The sequence below is a fragment of the Sapajus apella genome, unplaced genomic scaffold (assembly GCF_009761245.1).
Source record: "Sapajus apella isolate SASKATOON/1434 unplaced genomic scaffold, GSC_monkey_1.0 scaffold56, whole genome shotgun sequence".
In the NCBI taxonomy this organism is placed as follows: domain Eukaryota; kingdom Metazoa; phylum Chordata; class Mammalia; order Primates; family Cebidae; genus Sapajus; species Sapajus apella.
Genome location: NW_022436996.1, coordinates 1,064,053 through 1,085,947, shown reverse-complemented (window position 1 = coordinate 1,085,947; position 21,895 = coordinate 1,064,053). Strand labels below are relative to the sequence as shown.

The window sequence follows — 21,895 nt, the reverse complement described above, 5'->3', positions numbered from 1 at the left end:
CAAACAAAAACATAAAGTGGGGAAAGGACACCCTATTCTACAAACGGTGCTGGATAACTGGCAAGCCACACGTGGGAGAATGAAACAGTGTCCTCACCTCTCACCTTCCAGAAAATTCAACTCAAGGTGGATCAAGGACTTAAACCTAAGACCTGAAACCGTAAAAATTCTAGAAAATAACATTGGAAAAAACCCTTCTAGACACTGGCTTAGGTGAAGACTTCATGGCCAAGAACCCAACAGCAAATGCAACAAAAACAAAGATAAATAGCTAGAACTTAAACTAAAACGTTTCTGTAAGTCTGGTCGCCTCGCCAGAAGCTCAGACACGCCCACTTCTGCACTCAGCACCTAGCCCGCCTTGGAAAACCCCTCCGCACTCAGCACTAAGCTCTGCACTCGGCACCTAGCCCGCCGTTAGAAAATCCCACCTACCTACCAATAGCAGCCTGCCCCAACCATGCCCTGTTTCCCCGCAACCAACCAAACGCCTTCACTCCCTATAAAACCCCACACCCAGAGGGTCAGGCGTGACTTCCCTGGCCTCTTTCCCCACGACCACGGCACCTTGCCCGGGAGCTGAATAAATTGGCATTTAATCTTTTTGTGCTGGCCTCAGTTTCCTCATTTTAAACTCGGCAATAACCCTTACAGTTTCCTCACAGCAAAACAATCAGCAGAGTCAACTTACTCCCAGACATCTAGCCGAACAATCCCATTGAATGTAAAGAAAGACCTCACACCTTCCATTGCACCAAGAGTTCAAAACACAGCTCACCATGAAAGCCACGGAGACTTTCAAACAAGCCCCAGCTGGTGTTTAAGAAAGTCTCACGCACTCCTGGCACAGGAGTGCACCTGTCGACCTCAGGTCCACTCCAGTCAGAGTGGACAGCAAAGCTCCAGCCACCCTAACCTTCCAGCTATTGGCCAGGTGGCCAACCGCTCCTCCCTGCTTCATTCCGGCCCACCCCGTCCCAGGGGATGTTACCGAGGGAGGGCAGAGGCGGCCAAAGCAGTGAGCAGAGAGGGCCCCATCTCTGCCCGCCAGTTACGCTGCCCTGGGCCCTGAGGTCCCAGGAGCCGCTCTCAGAGGGCAGCCATGGAGCTCGCAGCTGACCCTGTGACCTCTTTCCTGTCCTGAGGATGAAGTGGTTCCTCTCTCAAGCCCCGGGTTGCAAACTGGCCCCATGTGTCAAGCGCTGAGCCCAAAAACCACAGAGCCCCCGTGCACCTGAGCCACGGCCTTCTGTGTGCTGATAGCCACCACAGAAGGGCTTCACCAGAGGAAAGTATGGTGAACACAGTGCATGTGTCCCAAGCTGGCGTGAGGACGTTTTATTCCAAAGCTACCGTGCGACTGCCTGCCCTCTGCGTGATGACCTCAGTTACGTGTCTGGGTGCAACAGCCTCCTCCCTCCCATGGAGGCGCCTCTCATGGTACCCAGGCTTCTTCCTGCCCATGGCTCTCAGATGTCCCCCACAACAATCTCACTTTTAACCAAGGAGGCACCCACGCGCCCATGCACCCACGTGTGCATCAGTACCACGGGCCTTGGCAGCAATAGGTGCACCTTCCAGGGCTGCAGGACCACAGGGGGGTGCGGGATGGGTGCTGCAGCTCTGCGGGTGTCGGACAGATGAGGCCTTCACTGCTCACAGACTCACCGCATCAGGCTTGCATCATACTTGCACTTAACACGCACCCCTCTGCAGTCACCGAACCAGGTTCAGAACCCAGAGAGGAATCCAGGGGCTGACGGTCTTGGGAGAGACAGCACCCGCCTAACGTGCCGGGGGCTACGGTGCAGGGAAGGCAGGAGACCCAGGAGAACGTGCCCCCAGGACAGTGCCTCACGCTCCTCAGTGGCATCAGAGCTGGGTCCTAGACAGGGAGCCTGACGGGACAGGAGCTGGGGCATCAGTGCATGGGGAACCCCTCCTTCTGAAATAAGCAGGACCCAGTCAGGCCTGGGTGTCCAGACGCACCTGTTTCTGTCTGACCACACAGGCAGACGCGAGCGCCTAGAGCAAAGGGCCCGCCATCACTGGCTGTGGTCACTGCGAGGCTCCCACTCAACCACCTGTGGCCTCATCCTGCCTGTGTGCTGGGCCTGAATGCAGGGTGAGATCCCGAGTCCTAAAACCAGGCCCCTTCCTGGGGGCCTCGGGAGGGACAGTGCTAAAGACACAGGCCTGGGGTGGAATCCTTCGTGGAAAGGAATGCAATTCGAACCGTTTGGGATACTTGACGGCAGGTGGGTCCTTCCAATCCAAAGTAAGAGGTAAAAAGGTTTAAAATGAAATAGCAGCAGTGGGAAAAAGAACGTGAAGAGCCCTGCACAGAGGTGAGACTCAAAGACCATCAGGAAAACTCTCCTTTCTGGACTAACATTCCTGCGGCCAGGGAGCGGCAACGTCCAAGGCAGGGCCTGCTCTCTGGGCCCCAGGAGACCCCCTTCCTCTCCAGCTTCACTTCCCTACCTGAGATGTACTTGGAATGCCTGAGTCACTGGCACTTCTAGAACCTTCCCTAGCACTGTCCGACTTGTTTGTCTCATAAGCCAGGTTGTGAACAGCTCAGCGGTAGGGATGGGTGTCCCCTTCTTATATGTCCTGCTCTGTGCCAGGTCATTGCAGGCCCCCACTGGACAAGACGGTCAGCAAAGTGTCAGGTCTGCAATGTCAGATTGTCCCGCTCAGCCCAGGATGTCTACAGCCTGGGCACATTTCCTGCCAGTTCTTAGAGACGGATTTAAGGCAGTGGAGCATCGGGGCATCTGTCCCTGAGGTTTCTTTTCTGTGCTGTCACTACACCCTCTCTGGAGCAGTCTGAGGCATCAGAAGGCCTGAGGAAGTTCAGGATGAGGACAGTTGAGGTCGGGTGAAACTCAGGCTCATAGGCTCCCGAGAAAGGCCCTGGAAGACACGTCAGGATCAACGCGACTTAGGAGCAAAGCTACTGCTGTGAAAATCAGGGATTTGTGGATGGATAAAAAAGTCAGATGAGATAATAGTAAGACACCAAGATCAGCAGCAGGGCCCCTCACAAGATGAAAGAGGAGATGAAGACTGCAGGGCTCACCGAGACAGGGACAGAGAGAGGAGAACAGAAGGGGGAAGAGAGAGAGCAGGACTGATGGAAGCCTTGTCAGCAGTGGTGGGGAGCTTGAGGAAGAGCCAATAGCCACCCATTATCAAAACCATCCCAGCTCCATCCCAAACTCCATCCCAGCTACATCCAGCACCAGCCACAGCTCCATCCCAGCTCCATCCAGCACCAGCCACAGCTCTATCCCAGGTACTCCGCACTGCTTCCAGCTTCATCCCAGCTCCATCCAGCACCATCCCAGCTCCATCCTCAGCTCCATCCCAGCTCCATCCTCAGCTCCATCCAGCACCATCCTCAGCTCCATCCAGCACCATCCTCAGCTCCATCCAGCTCCATCCAGCTTCATCCTCAGCTCCATCCAACACCATCCTCAGCTCCATCCAGTTCCATCCCAGCTCCATCCCAGCTCCATCCTCAGCTCCATCTCAGCTCCATCCAGCTCCATCCCAGCTCCATCCAGCTCCATCCAGCTTCATCCTCAGCTCCATCCAGCACAATCCTCAGCTCCATCCAGTTCCATCCTCAGCTCCATCCCAGCGCCTTCCCAGCTCCATCCTCAGCTCCATCTCAGCTCCATCCTCAGCTCCATACAGCTCAATCCCAGCTCCATCCCAGCTCCATCCTCAGCTCCATACAGCTCCATCCCAGCTCCATCCTCAGCTCCATCCAGCTCCACCCACAGATCCATCACAGCTCTGTTCATCACCATCACAGCTCCAGCCAGATGCATGCTCCGCTCTTTCCCTACCTCCATCAGTCTCTATCCTGGCTCCATTTTACTCCATGTAGCTCCATCCAGCTCTATCCAGCTCATCTCTGCTCCATCCTGGATCCATCCAGTTCCATCCCTCCTTCATCTAGCTCCATTTCAGTCCAATGAACTCTATCCCCATCTCTATTCTGTTTTATTCCCAGCTCCTTCCAACTCCATTCCAACTCCTTCCAGCTCTATCCTAGCTCATCACTGCTCCATCGTAGCTCCATCCTGTTTGCCTGCTTTGTCTCCAGATTCATCTCAGCTTCTTTGTGAGCTTCACCCCATTTCCATTTCCAGTTCCTTCCCAGCTCTGCCTTAGCTCTATCCTAGTCCATCCCAGCCCCATCCAAGCCCATCCTCAGCTCTATCTAGCTTCCTCTCAGATCCATTTCTGCTCTATCTCATTTTTATCCCTACTCCTTCCAAGTGGCATCTCCAGCTCCTTTCTGAGCTTCATCCCAGCTCACCTCCCTTTCTATCCAGTTCCATCCCAATCTCCATCTCTGCTCCCTCCCAGCTGTAGCCCAGCTTCCTCCAAAGCTCCACCGTCACCTCTGTCCTTGGATCCAGCTTCTTTCTTAGCTCCGTCCCCGCCTCCACACATACACCTTCGTATATCATCTGGCAGAAGCAATTTCCCCCTTTCCTGACTCACTGTTTATCACTACTCAAAAGTGTACCACTCTGGGAATCCCCAAAACACTGATAAAGAGGGTGTCTCTCAGGGCTGATGAAATGAGCCTCTCCACACAAACACCTGCCTGCGGGACTGCCCTTGGGGATATAACCCTGTCACACTACTTGTTCCCTGCTTCCTGAAGGTGACAGAGTACCTGCTACATGATTTTGACTAGTGTCCCAGGTCACAGATTTACAGAACATTAATCCTTGAATAATCACTAAAAATCAAGTAGGCAAATCCCTCTAATTTTCAAAATAAAACTATGGCCTCGAGAGGCAAAGTCACTTCCCCCTGATCCCATAAAACCAGATTATCTAATTCTCCTTCAGTATAAAGAGAAACACTTTAAGACCCTGGAAGCATCTCAGTACTTTCTGGTCTTGGGAGTTTCTTCTATTTTCAACTTCTGTGAAATTTGTCCAGTGTGGTTTCTCTGGAGTTAATATTTCTTCCCTAGGAACCCAAAACACTGACTGTGGGAGCTGCCTCACAAGAAACCGAGGTGAAGCTGACACGCAGGCTTGTCTCTGTTCTCACACATACCTAAGGGTGTGCTCACATCACTGCCCCTCTTCCCTTCCCTTGCCTCCATCTGCTGATCCCATCAGAAACTGGGACCTCCCTGTCCACCGTACATTGAAGTTATGACATCTACACCTACCCAGATCTGTCTCCTGAGTCACCTGGACAGCACCCCTTAGGAGTCGTCCAGGTACCTGACAGAACGGTGTCTACTAATCAAACCCTTAGGAAGTTCCCTCAAACCCTCCCCACTCCTAAGTCCCTGCTGTGCTGAAAACCACCCCATACATATGCAGTACCATCAGTCACAACAGAAGTTAAAACACTGATGCATTTCCCATCAGGTGGGAAACAGCTGCAGCCCCTGCCCACCTCCACCCCCAGAATCACGGGCACCCAAACATCCCAGGCTGCCCTGGGACAACAGGCCCTCCCCATGGTAAGCCACAGGGAAAAGCTTGAATGCCCAGGGGCCGCAGGACTTCTGCCTGAGGCCCCACCTGCATGCGTTTCCATGGGCAGGTGTCACACTGCGCAGGTCAACAAATGCTGTGCACTCAGATCTACCCTAATCCCTGAAGCTGCCATTCTACAATTCTTCAACTCCTGCCTCCCAGGCAGAAGTCACTCAGTGGCCACCCACTGCAGTCACGCTGTACCTGCTCTCTTCCTCACCTGTATCTCCTCATGTCTCCTGCCCACAGCAGCCCATGAACAGGTCCCCTCTCATGTGGATATCTGCATCTGCCCTGCGCCTGCTCCAGCCCACAGCAGGCATGCAGCTGCCCTCTCTCTCACCTGGATCTGGGCAAGTCCCTGCCCACAGCAGGCATGCACCTGCCCTCTCTCACACATGGATCTCTGCACAACCCCAGCCCACAGCAGGCATGCAGCTGCCCTGTCTCTCACCTGGATCTGGGCAAGTGCCTGCCCACTGCAGCCTGATGCACCTGCCCCTCTCACACATGGATCTCTGCACCTCTGCTGCCTACTACAGGCCCATACACCTGCCCCCCAAATACCTGCATCTCAGCATAGCCTCTTCCCATTGTATTTACCCTGCACCTGGTCTCACTCTCACGTGGATCTCTGCAAACCACCTGCCCACTGCAGCCCCAAGTATGTGCCCCTGTGCTCACCTGGTATGAGCAATTGGCATAACCCTGCCAATTAAGGCCCCAGGCACCTGCCACCTCTCACCTGAATCTCTAGAGTCCACTTGCCCATTATAGCCCCAGGCACCTGCCCTTCCCTCACCTGGTCCTCTGCAGCCCACTCACCCACTGCAGCCCCACCCCCACCCCGGCCCCTTTCCCCTGGATCCCTGCACTTCCATCACCACTGCACCTGCCTCGTACCTGCACCTCCCTTACCTGGATCTGCACACGTCTCCTGCCCTCCAGTCTTCCCTTTCCCAGGTGACCTCAGCTGCTCTCCCTCACCTCTAGTCAGGCCATCTCACTATGATCACCCTGTAGGGTCCTCTTGCTGTACATATTGGGTCTCTAGATGGCCTCTCTGTCCCTGCTGAGAGTGCTACACCAGGCCACCCCATGTCAGGGAAACCCGCTAGAGTCCCGCCATGTGAGGGGCCGCCTCTGCCCTCCAGGTCCTTTCCTACCCATGGACATGTCCTTGAAAATGCTCTTTGCATGTGTCTGTGCCCTGGGAATGGCATGGTCTGCAGTGACCAACTCCGGGCTGCATGGCGCATCTCTCTCTCAGGCACCTCCACGGGGCTTCAGATTTCTTTTTCTAGAAGTTTCTGGCCCCAGGCTGGCTGGGGTGCTTCTCATGCATGACCCCTAGTGCTCTCCATGCTAATGATACATACACTCTACTGTCTTTTCTAATAAATGGCAGATTTGAGACAGGGACAATGTGTCTCCAGAGGATGTCCCAGCTGCTGGTATCAGGCCAAGGTGCCCCAGGTGCCCAGTGACCATCTGCTGTGAAGGGGACAGTGAGTGAATGATGTCACCCCCGTGTGAATGGGACAGTGAGTGAATGACATCACCCCCGGGTGAAGGGGTCAGTGAGTGAATGACAACACCCCGTGAAGGGGACAGTGAATGACGTCACCCCTAGGTGAAGAGGAGAGTGAGTGAATGACGTCACCCCCGTGTGAAGGGGACAGTGAGTGAATGACGTCATCCCTTGAATGGGACAGTGAATGACGTCACCCCCGTGTGACGGGGACAGTAAGTGAATGACGTCACCCCCGGGCGAAGGGGACAGTGAGTGAATGACGTCACCCCATGAAGGGGACAGTGAATGATGTCACCCCCATGTGAAGGGGACAGTGAGTGAATGACGTCACCCCGTGTGAAGGGGACAGTGAATGACGTCACCCCTGGGTGAAGGGGACAGTGAATGATGTCACCCCTGGGTGAAGGGGACAGTGAATGACGTCACCCCTGGGTGAAGGGGACAGTGAATGATGTCACCCCTGGGTGAAGGGGACAGTGAATGATGTCACCCCCGGGTGAAGGGGACAGTGAGTGAATGACGTCACCCCCGGATGAAGGGGACAGTGAATGACGTCACCCCCGGGTGAAGGGGACAGTGAGTGAATGACGTCACCCCGTGTGAAGGGGACAGTGAGTGAATGATGTCACCCCCGGGTGAAGGGGACAGTGAATGACGTCAGTCCTGTGTGAAGGGGAGAGTGAATGATGTCACCCCCGGGTGAAGGGGACAGTGAGTGAATGACGTCACCCCTGGATGAAGGGGACAGTGAATGATGTCACCCCGTGTGAAGGGGACAGTGAATGATGTCACCCCTGGGTGAAGGGGACAGTGAGTGAATGACATCAGCCCTGTGTGAAGGGGACAGTGAGTGAATGACGTCACCCCCATGTGAAGGGGACAGTGAATGTATGATGTCACCCCTGGATGAAGGGGACAGTGAATGATGTCACCCCGTGTGAAGGGGACAGTGAATGACATCACCCCCGGGTGAAGGGGACAGTGAGTGAATGATGTCACCCCTGGGTGAAGGGGACAGTGAGTGAATGTCACCCCTGGGTGAAGGGGTCAGCGAGTGAATGACGTTTTCCCGTGTTCTCAGGAATGCTGCCGCAGCATTCTCTAGGGTGGGTCGTCCAGAGGCTCCCACATATCGGCACAGGGTATGTGCAGCAGAAGGTTCTAGAGCTTGGGTGGCTCCTACGCTACCAGCGAGACGCTTGGCTGCACCGACACCGCCCTTCAGGAGACTCTCATTCTCCCCCTTAAACACAGGTTTCCCCTGTCTCTAAATAACTTAGCAAAGCTGCTGAAATCACCCTTTCACCTCTTGAAACAGGTTCCCTCGTGTAATTAACAAGAGCCTCAGGCTGGCAGCTCCTTCCCTCCCACGCAGTCCCTGTGACTGAGCCACAGGAGCCCAGCAGGACCCCAGGACCCCATACTTACTCCACATCAGCGAAGGTGCTGCTGGGTACCTGCAGGAGGCGGGCGACGTCCTCCACCAGCCGCCTTCCTTCCTCGGGGCGCAGGGGGCTGCGGAGGACAGTGGGGGAGCAGTCAGCACAGGGGAGATGTCCACTCAAACGTCCGCAGAGCCAGCAGTCGGGAGCACTGAAGTGCCATGGCCTCACAGCCCTACTTCCTGGTCCCCACACACACCCTGCTCTCCTGGCCTGGGGTCAGCTGCCCCTCAGGCACGAGGGGTCACCCGAGTTTCCAGCTGTCAGACAAACGGTGCAGTGCGGACGGGGCTGTGGGCAGCCCGCGTGGCCCCCCATGTGGACACTGGCTCCTCTCAGCCTTCAGTAAAAGTACACTAAAGGGGAGAAGGGAGAAGGCAGGGACGGGCGGATGCGGAGGGCGCTGGGCCTCTGACTGCGGACGGACGGGCACGCCCAGAAAGCACCTGTTTTTAATGGGCTCATCTCTGATGTGAACCAGGCCCCAGTAAGGTGTGATTTAACCACCCAATAGAGGAGTGCACGTGGAAACCAGGCAGCCGGCCCCGGCAGCAACTCAGGGAAGGGGCAGGCGCATTCCCGGAAGACGCCGCGGCCGCAGACTCCCCTCAAGGCGGCCTGGCTGACGCCAGGGCAGTGTGCTCTCTGACGCCCAGTCTCAATGGCCAGCATTCAGGCTGAAAGTCACGAGCTGCCTGTGAAATCCCGTTAGTGCCACTTTAGTGGAGTATGAGATTACATTGTTATGTAAAAGCCGAGCTGTACGGCAAAGGATGTCCCCCCGTGGACAGAGGCGCCTGCATTCCTCCTGCAGTGACCGTGCAGGACACCCGCAGGGCGCCAGGCACTGCTTCCAAGTCCAGCAACGGACAGCAAAGCCAGCCCTGCCCTCGAGGGGCTCACATTCCAGGGGAAAGGCAGCGAAGAGACATTAGCGAACAGAAATTGATCCTGCTGTGACGGGTTAAATTATGTCACCTAAAAACACATGTTGAAATCCTAAAACCCAATAATGTGAGCCTATTTGGAAACAGGGCATTCGCAGATTTACTGAAGCTGGGTCGTTAGGGTGGACCCTAAGCCAATGTCCCTGGTGTCCATATAAAAAGGAGGGTCTGGACTCAGACAAACACACAGAGCGCAGGACGGTGCAAAGACACGGGGAGAAAGCTGAGGTCGTCTCAGGCCAGTGGCAGCGGGGGCGAGGCTGGGAGCAGACCCTCCTCAGCCTCGGGGCACCGGCCCTGCCCACTTCTGGGTCCTGGACTTCAGCCTCTGCACTGGAGCGTCTAAGACGGAGCCCTGGCTCCCCCCAGCATCTAGGGTCAGGGTGATGAGAGGAACTGGCAAAAGAGAAAGGAAAGGGCTGCCCCAGAGGCAGGCAGAGAGCTGGCGAGAGTTCCACGCAGAAGGGCCGGGCCTGAGACCGGTCCAGAGAGACGAGGATGGGGCGCTGACGTGGAGCTTCCGGGTCCCGGCGGCTGTGGTGGGCCTGCAGGAGCTCTTCTGCGAGGCTCTGGGGACCAGCAGCCTGTTCAGCATTGGCGGGATGGAGGGTAGGAAAGGAGACATGGGCCAGCACGGCAAGCGCCACCCTGGGCTCTGGGGCAGGAGGGGAGGTTCCTGTGAAGCTGGGAGATGCATCAGGACAACAGTGTAGGGATGGGAGTGACCACAAGGAGCTGCCGGGTGTGGGGCACGGCCCTGCACACCCCGGAGCAGGCAGAGGCCTCCAGCAGGAGTGCGGCGCTGGTAACGGAGCTGGCACCAGTGCTGGAGACCCTGGGCATTCTCTACTCATGACTTCTACTCAGGGACCCCTGGGGAGACCACAGCAGCGCCTGCAGATTCTGACTTGTGAGCGGGGACACACAGTGACCGGTCCAGCCTGTGCGCTGCTGCATCAGCTGGAGAGAGAGCTTAGTTATTCAGGTTATGAATCCTTCCTGGGGACAGACAGACATATTGAGGTGGAGCCTCACAGGCCTCGCACCTGGCAATGAGAAAGCCATCCGATGACATCAGTGCTACAAGCTGTGGTCGTGGCCACAGGGACACAGCCCACCGACCTTGGCCATGACCTTGAGGCATGCAGCCATCTGGGACAAGCTGGGGCACTGGCCATTTTCTGCTCAGGGAGGAGCCACATCTGGGCTCAGGGTGGAGCCTGTCCCAAAAGCCCTGTACCTCCAGGGAGGCCGGTGGCCCCCACATCTGGGTACCCCTCAGAGCCACCCAGGGAGGGCGTCCAGGCCCATGCCTGTCCTGCCCAGCCAGTGCAGTTGGAACTGGAGCCAAGAACAGTGTATTTAAAATCAAAATATAAAACCAAAACAATCCCTTGCAGGCGAATGTGACAACTGGTCTGGTTTGGGAGCCCTGGTTACAGCAATGGAAAGATGAGGGTGCACCCCGGTACCACACGCCTTCCCTGCCTAGTCTGGGGCTCCGGGACCTGAGTGGGCCAAGGACTCACCAGGAAGGCTGTTGGAATGCAGATGCCCCAGCCCCCTCCCTCAGAGTTTCAGAGTCAGAAGGCCTCAGAGTTTCAGGTGAGGCCTGGGAATCTGCATTTCTCGTAGGTTCCTACCAGTACTGACACTGTTGTCCAGGCACCTGCTTTGGGAACCCCTGGGCCAAACTCCCACACCATAATACCACTAGCAAAGCCACATGACTCCAACTCTAGGCTAACATAGGTCGCTCAGCTTCAGGCAGTCTACACGTTAGCTGGGAGGGACGTGGAAGACTTGTGTGGGAATGTTCTGCTCTTCATCTAACAAAGATTTCCTGAGCACTAGGGGTACCAGGCTGAGCCAGGAGCTACGGAGATAGAGATGAGGGAGGAGGAGGAGCCCGTGGCCCCAGGCAACCTCCTGTCTGGCAGGAGCAACAGTAAAGAACGTGCATAAAAACCCATGGCACACCCCAGGGAAAAGAGAAGCCAGGGTCCTGGGGCCTGCACGGGAAGCTGGTCCAGGCCGGGGTAGGGGCGCCCCAGAAGGGTCCCCAGCTACCACAGGGCTGAGAGGTTGGATCGTGTCACTAGTCTAAGGCACAGAGTTCGAGAGGCGGGCACGGGGTGGAAGGAGAAGCAGGTGCCCTGGGGCAGCACAGTCACTTACAGAACTTGAGAGAAGGGGCTGGGGGCACGGACGGCTGGGGGAAGGGGCTGCCTACATGGTGCTCCTCATCCAAGATACAACAGCGAGCTATCAACAGGGCCTACGCCACGGCACTGTGCTGATCAGGTATGTAAAAGTTGACTCTCCTGGTCCCAGCTACTCAGAAGGCTGAGGAGCCCAGGAGCTCAAGCCTGCAGTGAGCTCTGACCGCACCCGTGAATATCTGCTGCACCCCAGCCTGGGTGAAAAGCAGGACCCCATATCCCAAACAGCAACACCAACAATGAAAGTTCACGCTCCTGGATAAAGAACAGGTTGGACACCAGAGGAGACACGAGGGAGCAGCGGGAGGCCTCCGGAATGTCTCAGTGACACTTGAGCTCATGCAGGCTGCACCACGGTGACGGTGACTGAGTGCACATGGTCACAGGCAGCAAGATGTCAGCAGGTAAGGTGTCCAGAGCTGCGAGTGAGGAAGGTGGGCTCTGCAGGGCAGACGGACGCAGAGGCTGAGGTTGTTTTCTGACACAGGCTGCTATGAACTGGTTGTGACCCCTAAAATCTGTATGTTCCAATTGTTAGCCCCAAGGTGAAGGTGTGAGGAGGATGGGCCTATGGGGGGTGGACAGATCTTGAAGGCGGAGCCTCCTAATGGGATCAGTGCCCTCTACAGAAGGCTCTGTAGCTCTTTCTCCTCCACGCGAGAAAATGCCATCTGCAACCCGGAAGTGTCCACCAATAACCCCAAAATCTGCTGGCATCTGGATTCCAACCTCTAGAACTGAGGAAGAAATTCCCCTTCCTTCTAAGCTGCCCCCTCCATGGTACTTTGCTATGCACTGCGAGTGGACTCAGGGACAGCTCCAGGACAGAGAAAAGATCCTAAGGTCAGCCTAGGACACAGTGAGTCTGTGTTGCCTGCAAGGCATCAGGCGGCTATGACAGGACTGGGTGGGCCCGGAACTGTCTGCACTGAGCCCACCCCTCACATTCTACCTGCGCCACCCTCAGATAGAAGAGGGAAGGAGCCTGGTTAGCACAGGTGAGTGACTGGGAACTAGAGTTCTATAAGCCAGGCCCACCCTGGACAGCCTGCATGGAGTGGGGGAGTGAAGACCTCACCCACATGGGGTGGGCTTGGCTGCTGCACCACGCACCTCTCCCTGCACATGGGCACCACAAGTACTCACTCCACCAGCAGACTCTACCTTGGCATTAACTGCATGAATGAATGAACAGGAAAATGTCAAGAATGTTAAAAAATCCAACATTTTAAAAATTATTAAAATGTAAACTATTAAATGAATCCCACTCAATTTAGAAAGTTTCTGTAAAACTTAAGGAAAGCAGGAAAGAATTTTGGGAAGATGCTGAGCAGGAAACACCAAGAATCTGTCTCCCACCTGATGACATTGTGCTAGTCAGATCTGTCTGATGCAACCAGTCCTTGAACTCTGAGGCCTAACGAAGGCATCCGACTTCTAGGGGAAGGTTTGGATACACCTTGCAGTCAACGTCAGCTTATCACAGCAGGAGCTACCCCTACGTCCCCTCCAGCCCTGTGGCAGGCAGCTGTGCACATGTTCCTGGAGCCGCCTGCACACACTTGCAGGAGCCAGAACAGGCAACACAGACTTTGTCCTCCAAATACTGGCAATCTGTGGTCTCACTGCTGATTGCCGCTTCTCATCGCCGATGCGCAGGCAAGGAGGAGGGCGCCATCTTTCGGCCACCTCCTCGTTGTTGCCGCTCCTCACCCTCTGGTCAAAGTGACTTACAGGGGATTTTAAATGCTAATGCCCATTCTTCCCACCTTCATTTTTCTCCTTTTCCCCTTTTGGGAGCCAGAAATTAAACACCAGAATATTCCAAAGTAACTGAATGTACAGGGAAAATTACAAAGTCACCACACACGCCCAGGGGAAAGGCTCAGACAAGACCATAACTTTACACCTCAGGCTGATCCTCAGCACAGAGACAGCCTACAACAATTTTAAAAGAAAGAGAAACAACCAATAGCAAACCTATGGAGAGACAATCTGATTTCCAGAGCCAGATTAAAATTTCTAGTTTTCGACAAAAAATTGCAAGGCATACAAAGAAACAGGAAACTACTGCCCATTCAAAGGAAAAAGGTAAGTCAACAATAATCGTCTCTAAAAAAAGACCAGATGGCAGATGTACTAGGCAAAGACTTTAAAACAATTGTCATAAAAATGCTTGAAGAACTAAAAAAATAGATGTAAAGAAAGGCAAGAAAACTATGTAAGACAATATCAATAAAGAGAAAACCTAAAAAAAGAAGTTCTGAAGCTCAAAATACAACAACTGAAATTAAAAAGTTCACTAGAGAGATTAAAAGGCAGATTTGAGCAAGAAAAATAAAAACCAGTGAACTTTAAGATAGGACAATGGAAATTATTGAGTCTAAGCAAACAAAAAGAAAAAAAAGAAAAGTCACAAAATCCTAAGGGATATGTGGGCACCACCAAGAGAACCAGTATATAAATTGTGAGAGAAAATTACCAGAAAGAAAAAAGAGAGATAAAGGGGCAGAGAAAATACTTGAAGAACAATAGCTAAAAACTTCCCAAAATTTGATGAAAGACATGGACATAAACATCCAAGAAGCTCATTGAACTCTGAGTAAAATTAACTCAAAGAGACATATTTTAGCTAAATTTTTAAAAGATAAAAACAAATGGAGAATTTGCCCTTTACATTTGAAAGCAACAAGAAAGAAGCAGTTTATCACACACCAGGGATTCCTGATAATATTATCAGCAGAAACTTTGCAGGCCAGAAAGCAGTGAACCAATATATTCCAAGTGCTACAGAAAACAAAAAAAACAAAAAAAAAGGAAAAACCTGTCAACCAAGAATCCTATATCCAACAAAATTGCACTTCAAAAGTGAAGAATAAATTAAGACATTCTTAGATAAACCAAAGCTGAGAGAGTTTGTTATATAAGAGACAGCACTGTAAGTGTATTATTGCTACATTTTTAGTTTAACGTTTAATTCCAATTTTGACTATTAAAGGAAAGTGAAACACCTCACTATTTAAGAAACTTCATACAGTACCTAGAGTATACAGGGTACTCTTAAAACTCAATAACAAGAATAACAAACAATACCACTTAAAAATGGGCAAAGGACATGAATAGACATTCCTCCAAAGAAAATATACAAGTGACCAAAAGTACATGAAAAGATGCTCATCGTCACTAATCATTAGGAAAACACAAATCAAAACTACAGTGTGATACCACCTCATACCTATCAGGATGGCTACTATAAGAAGAAAAAAAACAGAAAATAATAAATGTTGGCAAAGAAGTGGATAAAGTGGAACTCCTGTGCATTGCTGGTGAAAATGTAGCACGGTATATCGAAAGTGGAAAAGAGAATGGAGATTCCTAAAAATACTGAAACGTAGAATTACATTATGAACCTTGGTGTATACAGTAGTCCCCCCCGCCCCACCCCGTTAGCTGCAGTTTGTTTTCTGTGCTTTCAGGTACCTGAGGTACAGTGCCCTAACCACATTACACAACTTCTATTACAGTAAATTATTGTCATTGTTCTATTTTATCACTAGTTATTGTTGTTACTCCCATACTCTAATTTATAAATCGACCTTTATCATAGGTATGTATGTACAGGAAAAAAACGTTTATATAGGGTTCTGCGCTATCTGATATTTCAAGCATCCACTGGGGGCCCTGGAATGTCTCCCCTTGGATAAAGGGGAGACTACCCAAAAGAATTGAAAACAGGGTCTCAAAGAGATGTTAGTGCCCCACATTCACAGCCCCATTATCTCAATCACTAAAGCATGGGGGGGCAGCCCAAGGGCCTACTGATGGACAAATGGAGGAGCAAAGCGTGGCCTGCACCAACAGTAGAATATTACTCAGCCCTGAACAGGAAGAAGTTCAGACACATGCGACAACGTGGATGAACCCCGAAACATGATGTTAACTGAAATAACCTGGGGATAAAAGGACAAGTCCTGTCTGTCCACCCACATGAGGGTCCTAGAACCTCAAATTCACAGAGACAGTGGAGTGAAGGGTGCTGGGGGCTGGGGTAGGGTGGTGTTTCATGGAGACAGAGTTTCAGTTTTACAGGATAAAAGAGCTCTGCAGATGGACAGCGGCGACAGCTGCATGACAGCACAGATGTACTTAACCCCACTGAATCGTATGCTTAAAAACGATACATTTTATGTTATACATATTTTAACACAACACAAAAAGTTGGGGGGAAGATCAAATAAGGCAGTGAGTACAAAGGTACGGTGAAATGTGGATGCTTTCCACATCCAGGGCAGTGGACCAGTCCTGGTCCTGCTTCTGCTTTAGCAGAACCCTGCTCGTGGCTCACAGAGAAAGCTGGGCCAGGTTCCTGCTGGGTTCCTGGCAAAGCTCCTTCCACTCCATCTCCCAGGAACGCCTGTGGCACATTCTTTAAAGTGGATTTTTCAAGGTATCTTTCTGTGTAACTTTACAATTGAGAAGCAAGCAATTTTCCTTTAAAGAGTGGCCGCTGGAAGGGGACGGTCTCAGGTGTCCTCTCTTTTCCTGCACATTTTGGATGTCTGCTCTAACCCAGGTCAGCCCCTGCCCCAAAACATCCTCCAGGGCCATCTGAACAGCTTGTAAAGGGCACCGGTGTCAGAAAAGGCCTGAATGGCCAGATGTTGTGCCAGGAGACGGAAGGGAGCCCGGGTGGGCCATGAAGGTGAGCCCAGGCTTCAACTGGACAGGGCAATGACTCCCACAGCCAGGTCAGCTCCCGTGGCTGAGACCGTGCCAGGCTGCCGGGAACTCCTGCCTCAGCCAGCCAGCCTCCCTGCTCCAAGCCAGCCCCCTCCTGGCAGGCAAATGTGATGCTTCCCGGAGAGCCCCCCGTTGCTTTCCTGAGATGCTTCCAGACAAGCCCTTGCTTTTTTCCCTGCGGCTACAGGTCCCTCCTCCAGGCTCCTGTGCTCCTGCGAGGCCTGGGTTTTACTCTCTGCCTGGCTCTGGGGTGGCTGCTCCAAGGGACCAGCCTACCTGCTCCCACTGCTGATCTGCCTCGCCTTAGCCCCTGTACCCCAGCCTCCCTGAGGCTCCCCATCTCTGGAGCCATTAGGAAGAGGGCAGGTGGAGAAGCAGGGACTGGCCACACCACTTGGATGGACGAAGACAGAAAACTGCTTCCCTTTGGCCTTTCCCTAAAACTCCCTCTATGCTTTGATCAGAACTACTCGTGGCCTACTTTAAAAGGTCTCTAGTAGTTTCATATTTTAATCCTGCCTCCCCGATAAACTGCAAACTCCTCAAGGGCAGGAGCCACGTCTCATCTGAGTTTGTTTCTTCCAAGCCTACCGCCCCGTGCAGAGAATAAGCCAAGTTCCCAATCAATGTTTGCTACCAAATTCCATGAGTCTCCTTTTCCAGCATGTTTCAAACCAGGGGGACAGAATGAGGACACGGGAGGGGCTGTGCCATGAATCCTGGGCCCTCCTAAGCCTCATGAGTGTCTCCTGGCCCTGTGCCCCCCATGGTCCAATATGGAAACCAACAGAAGCATCCACAAGAAAACTCTCAAAACACCCTGAGGACAATGAGGAAGTTCACAAGCCCAGGGTGCGTCTGTGAGCTCGCTGCCTCCACAGGCCGATGTCCCCAGTCACACAAAGTGGACAGGACATGCGGGCCACCCTTCCTTCCCCAGCCTGGCAAGTGTGACGGTGCAGCCGGGCGGGCAGGAGTCACGGCAGTGGTGGCTCCACTCTGTGAAGCCGACAAGACAGGGCGGACTGCCTACCATGAGCACACAGCCATTTCCATTTCATTTTTTTAAAGACATGGCCGTCATCTGTCATTCCAAGGTCTCAACTTCCTCAGAAAGCAGTTGGACTTAATCTTGAAAATCAGTGTACAGAACCAGCATGTGCGATGTGCTGTGTCTGCATGTGGCAGCTTTCACCCTGAATACCTGGACGCTAGTACTGCCGTGGAAGAGAAACAGGTATGAACACTCTGATCGGGTCAGGGGCAGAGCTGGGAGTGCCCGTAAGGGCAGCGAGAAGGACTTTCAAAGCTAAAGATGGTGTCTCCTCTCTCCAGAAGTGGCAACGTCCTCCTTCCATGGAATCAGCCACACGAGAGGCCCTATCCACGGAATGAGCCACACATGAGGCCCTGACGCCTGGGCAGGCACTCACTGTGGGGGGCTCGGATGAGAAGTGGCAACATCCTCCTTCCACAGAATCAGCCACGCGGGAGGCCCTATCCACGGAATCAACCACACAGGAGGCCCTGACGCCTGGGCAGGCACTCGCTGTGGGGGGCTCGGATGAGAAGTGGCAACATCCTCCTTTCACAGAATCAGGCACACGGGAGGTCCTATCCACGGAATCAACCACACGGGAGGCCCTGACGCCTGGGCAGGCACTCGCTGTGGGGGGCTCGGATGAGAAGTGGCAACATCCTCCTTCCACAGAATCAGCCACACGGGAGGTCCTATCCACGGAATCAACCACGGGGGAGGCCCTGACGCCTGGGCAGGCACTCACTGTGGGGGGCTCGGATGAGACGTGGCAACGTCCTCCTACAATGTCCTCTCAGTGCTGGCATGGCACTGGGGCTTCCGTGGGGCATCCAAATCACCCTGAAATGAGTGCACACATGGACAAATATGCAGAAAACGAACACGTGGGATGACTACAGGAGTGTTACCCCTAAAAATCAGACTAGTGAAAAGTACGCAGGGGTGGGAAATATCAAGAGCAGTAGAAGCTTGGGGAAGCTTCCCGTGCTGGCGCCACGCTGAGGCCACACACAGTGGTCACATCTGGCGTTCGTTGCCCAAGATTACACTATTGGTAAATTCCCAGGAGAAAAGCTCAAACCAAAAAGCTTATCTTTAAGGCAATGCTGCAACACAGGTGCCCAGAAAGGTGGGTGAGCTGGGACCGGCTGCAACCTACGCTCGTTCCTAACAAAACCCACGGAAGCTGACACGGAATTTTCCACGTTTCACTTTGGCAACCTTGTTATTGCCTCTTCCTCATGGGCCAGAGGAATCAAGCTGAGAACTGGACCCACCGTGCTGGACACACCTGCTGACCACGTGCACGTCTGTGGCTGCCACTCCAGAGACCAGGAAACCCAAGCGCAGGGGCATTTGCCACACTCCAGGTCTTGGGGCTGCCGTGGGAACCTGACCCTGGATACCGGACTTCCGTGGGTCAAGGGGCCCATGCCACCTTCTCCAGCAGCACTGTGGCCACCACCCCAGACCCAAGCCCCGACCTCAGCCTCCATGTTTTCCTGACTGCACGTTTCACTTCCCCAAAATCCACCCCATTGGCTCAGTGTGGGAGTTCCACGGGAATACATCCCAACCCAGAGGGGTCTGGGGTACACAGAGAGAGGCGTGCCTGTGTGAGCCGGGCATCTCCGAAGCTTGGTCTCTGGATTTAGAAGGCAGCTTCCTCTTTGCTGAGAGGTAAGGGGCTCCCTCCTCTCCACACCCGGCATCCGTCCTGTAATTTCTCCGGGCAACCTAATGTGAAACCATTTTAAAGTTGTCTCCGGAGGACTGGGGCAGCTGTCCTGCCCTTGGTGCAGTCTTAAATACTCCCTCTAGCTTGTAAAAAGGATAAAATGTAAATGGCAGCCGCGCGCAGTGGCCCACACCTGTAATCCCAGCACTTTGGCAGGCCAAGGTGGGATCACAAGGTCAGGACATCAAGAGCATTCTGGCTAACACGGTAAAACCCCGTCTCTACTAAAAATATGAAAAATTAGACGGATGTGGTGGTGGGCCCCTGTAGTCCCAGCTACTCAGAAGGCTGAGGCAGGAGAATTGCTTGAACTTGAGAGGCCGAGGCTGCAGTGAGCTGAGATCGCATCACTGCACTCCAGCCTGGGAGACAGAGCAAGACTTTGCCTCAAAAAAAAAAAAATGTAAATGGCAAAGATTACTTTGTCCATCAGAAAATGTAAGAGAAAAAATTATGCCTGGAAAAGCCAAGTCCCCCCATCCCCCCATCAACCTCAACCCGGCAAGGCCAAGTCCCCCCATCCTCCATCTGAACCTCAGCACAAAGAGCATGTGGATGCTGAGGTGACACTGAGTTCTAAACCACATGCCTCTCCTTTCTGTGCGACAATTAAACACACAAAAGTCCCCTCCTTTTAGAGAACGGCATCTGTGTCTTGCAAATCAATGGCCAATCTGTTAAGGTTTAAGCTGAAATCTGGTGAAAACTTGCCCCAGAGAATCACAAATCATTAGTCCAATAATACGGCAAAAACCTCAGTCTCTCTGCAAGAAGAGAGGGGACCTGGCCGAGTGCACCGTGCCTTGCACAGCCGTACAAACTGCCGACATGAAGCTCTGCTGTCTTCACCAGGGATCTCCCAACCAACTGAAGTTGCAACGGAAAAGAAGAGAAGTCAGCGAAGAAAACATGATCCTTTTTTCTTTAACCTACTGCTTGTTGGAGGTAAACATTCCAGTCCCAAAGGCATTAGCAAACGCACTACAAGAAAATAAACTCAAATGCAAAGAAACACCCTGGCCTGTTTCTACAGGACGGTCACAAGCGCAGAGAGGAAATGACCCTATGTGAGCGGTCTCCTTCCCCAGAAAGCGCCAGGCTGAGCAGACAACGGCCCCTCTGTCCCTCCCTCCAGGGTGAGCCCACGAGCAGGAATGGTGCAGGATCACTGCCCTGCAGGTGCCCCGGCAAACCACAGCGGCCCCCTGCTCTCCGGGGGAACACCTCGGTGTCCGTTTGGAAAGCCCTTAAGTGACCGGATTACGTGGTTCTCCGGGGCTCTCGTCTCTCTCCTACCCTGGGGGAGGAGGTGGGCGGCTGTCCCCCTGCAAGTGTGGCTCAAGTCCCCAGGGCATCTGCAGGGAACCACACAGTGTCCACAAACACAACATGGGGGCCTCTGGGAGAAAACAGGGCTCCAGCACAGAGTGAGGAGGAGACACAGGCAACCACACACACACACAGGCTCCAGCACAGGGGGAGGAGGACACACACACACACACATACACAGAGGCTCCAGCACAAGGTGAGGAGGACACAGGGACACACACACACACACACGCTCCAGCACAAGGTGAGGAGGACATGGACACACACACACACACACACACGCTCCAGCACAAGGTGAGGAAGACACGGACACACACACACACACACACACACACAGAGGCTCCCACACAAGGTGAGGAGGACACACACAAACACACACATACACATGCTCCAGCACAAGGTGAGGAGGACACACACACACACACAGGCTCTAGCACAGGGTGAGGAGCACACACACACACACACACACACAGAGGCTCCAGCACCGTGAGGAGGACACACACACACACGCACACACACACATGTGCACACACACACAGAGGCTCCAGCACAGGGTGAGGAGGAGACACACACACACACACACACACACAGGCTCAAGCACAGGATGAGGAGGCACACACACACACACACACACACACAGAGCACACAACACACATACAACACACCATGCAACATACTACATGCCACACACACCACATATATAACACACTGTGCACCATGCACACACCACACAACACACAACACACACCACACAATGCAACATACTGCACACCACAGAGACAACACACACCATGCATTACAAACAACAGACATGCAAAACATACCACACCACACATACAATACACAGCATACATACACCACATAGCACACAAACATACAACACAAATACAACACACACCACACATACAACACACCCACACACAACACACATGGAACACATACCACACCACACATCACCACTCATCACTACCCACCACACACACCTCATACCACACACGCCACACACATAGCAGTGTTTCCTAGGGAGGGAGATGGCCACAGCATGGGGCATTTCATCACACATGGGAATCGGTCATGATACTGGGGAGACGTCACAGCACGGGACATTTCATCACACGTGGGAATCCGTCATGATACTGGGGAGACGTCACAGCACGGGGCGTTTCATCACACGTGGGAATCGGTCGTGATACTGGGGAGACGTCACAGCACGGGGCGTTTCATCACACGTGGGAATCGGTCGTGATACTGGGGAGACGTCACATCACGGGGAGTTTCATGTCACGTGGGAATCGGTCGTGATATTGGGGAGACGTCACATCACGGGGAGTTTCATGTCACGTGGGAATCGGTCGTGATACTGGGGAGACGTCACA

General features: G+C 53.3%; 1 protein-coding gene across 2 annotated transcripts in view; it reads right to left on the bottom strand.

Annotated features, from left to right (window-relative positions):
* The window catches only part of PTPRN2 (protein tyrosine phosphatase receptor type N2), an 831,505-nt gene that overhangs the window by 521,776 nt on the left and 287,834 nt on the right, over window positions 1-21,895 (bottom strand). The window contains exon 9 of one of the 2 annotated variants that reach the window (XM_032244876.1): window positions 8,491-8,577. The exons of the other annotated variant lie outside the window; for it this stretch is intronic. Within the exon in view, the coding sequence (XP_032100767.1) occupies window positions 8,491-8,577 (87 nt within the window). The remainder of the gene's footprint in view (window positions 1-8,490; window positions 8,578-21,895) is intronic. 2 annotated transcript variants of the gene reach the window in all.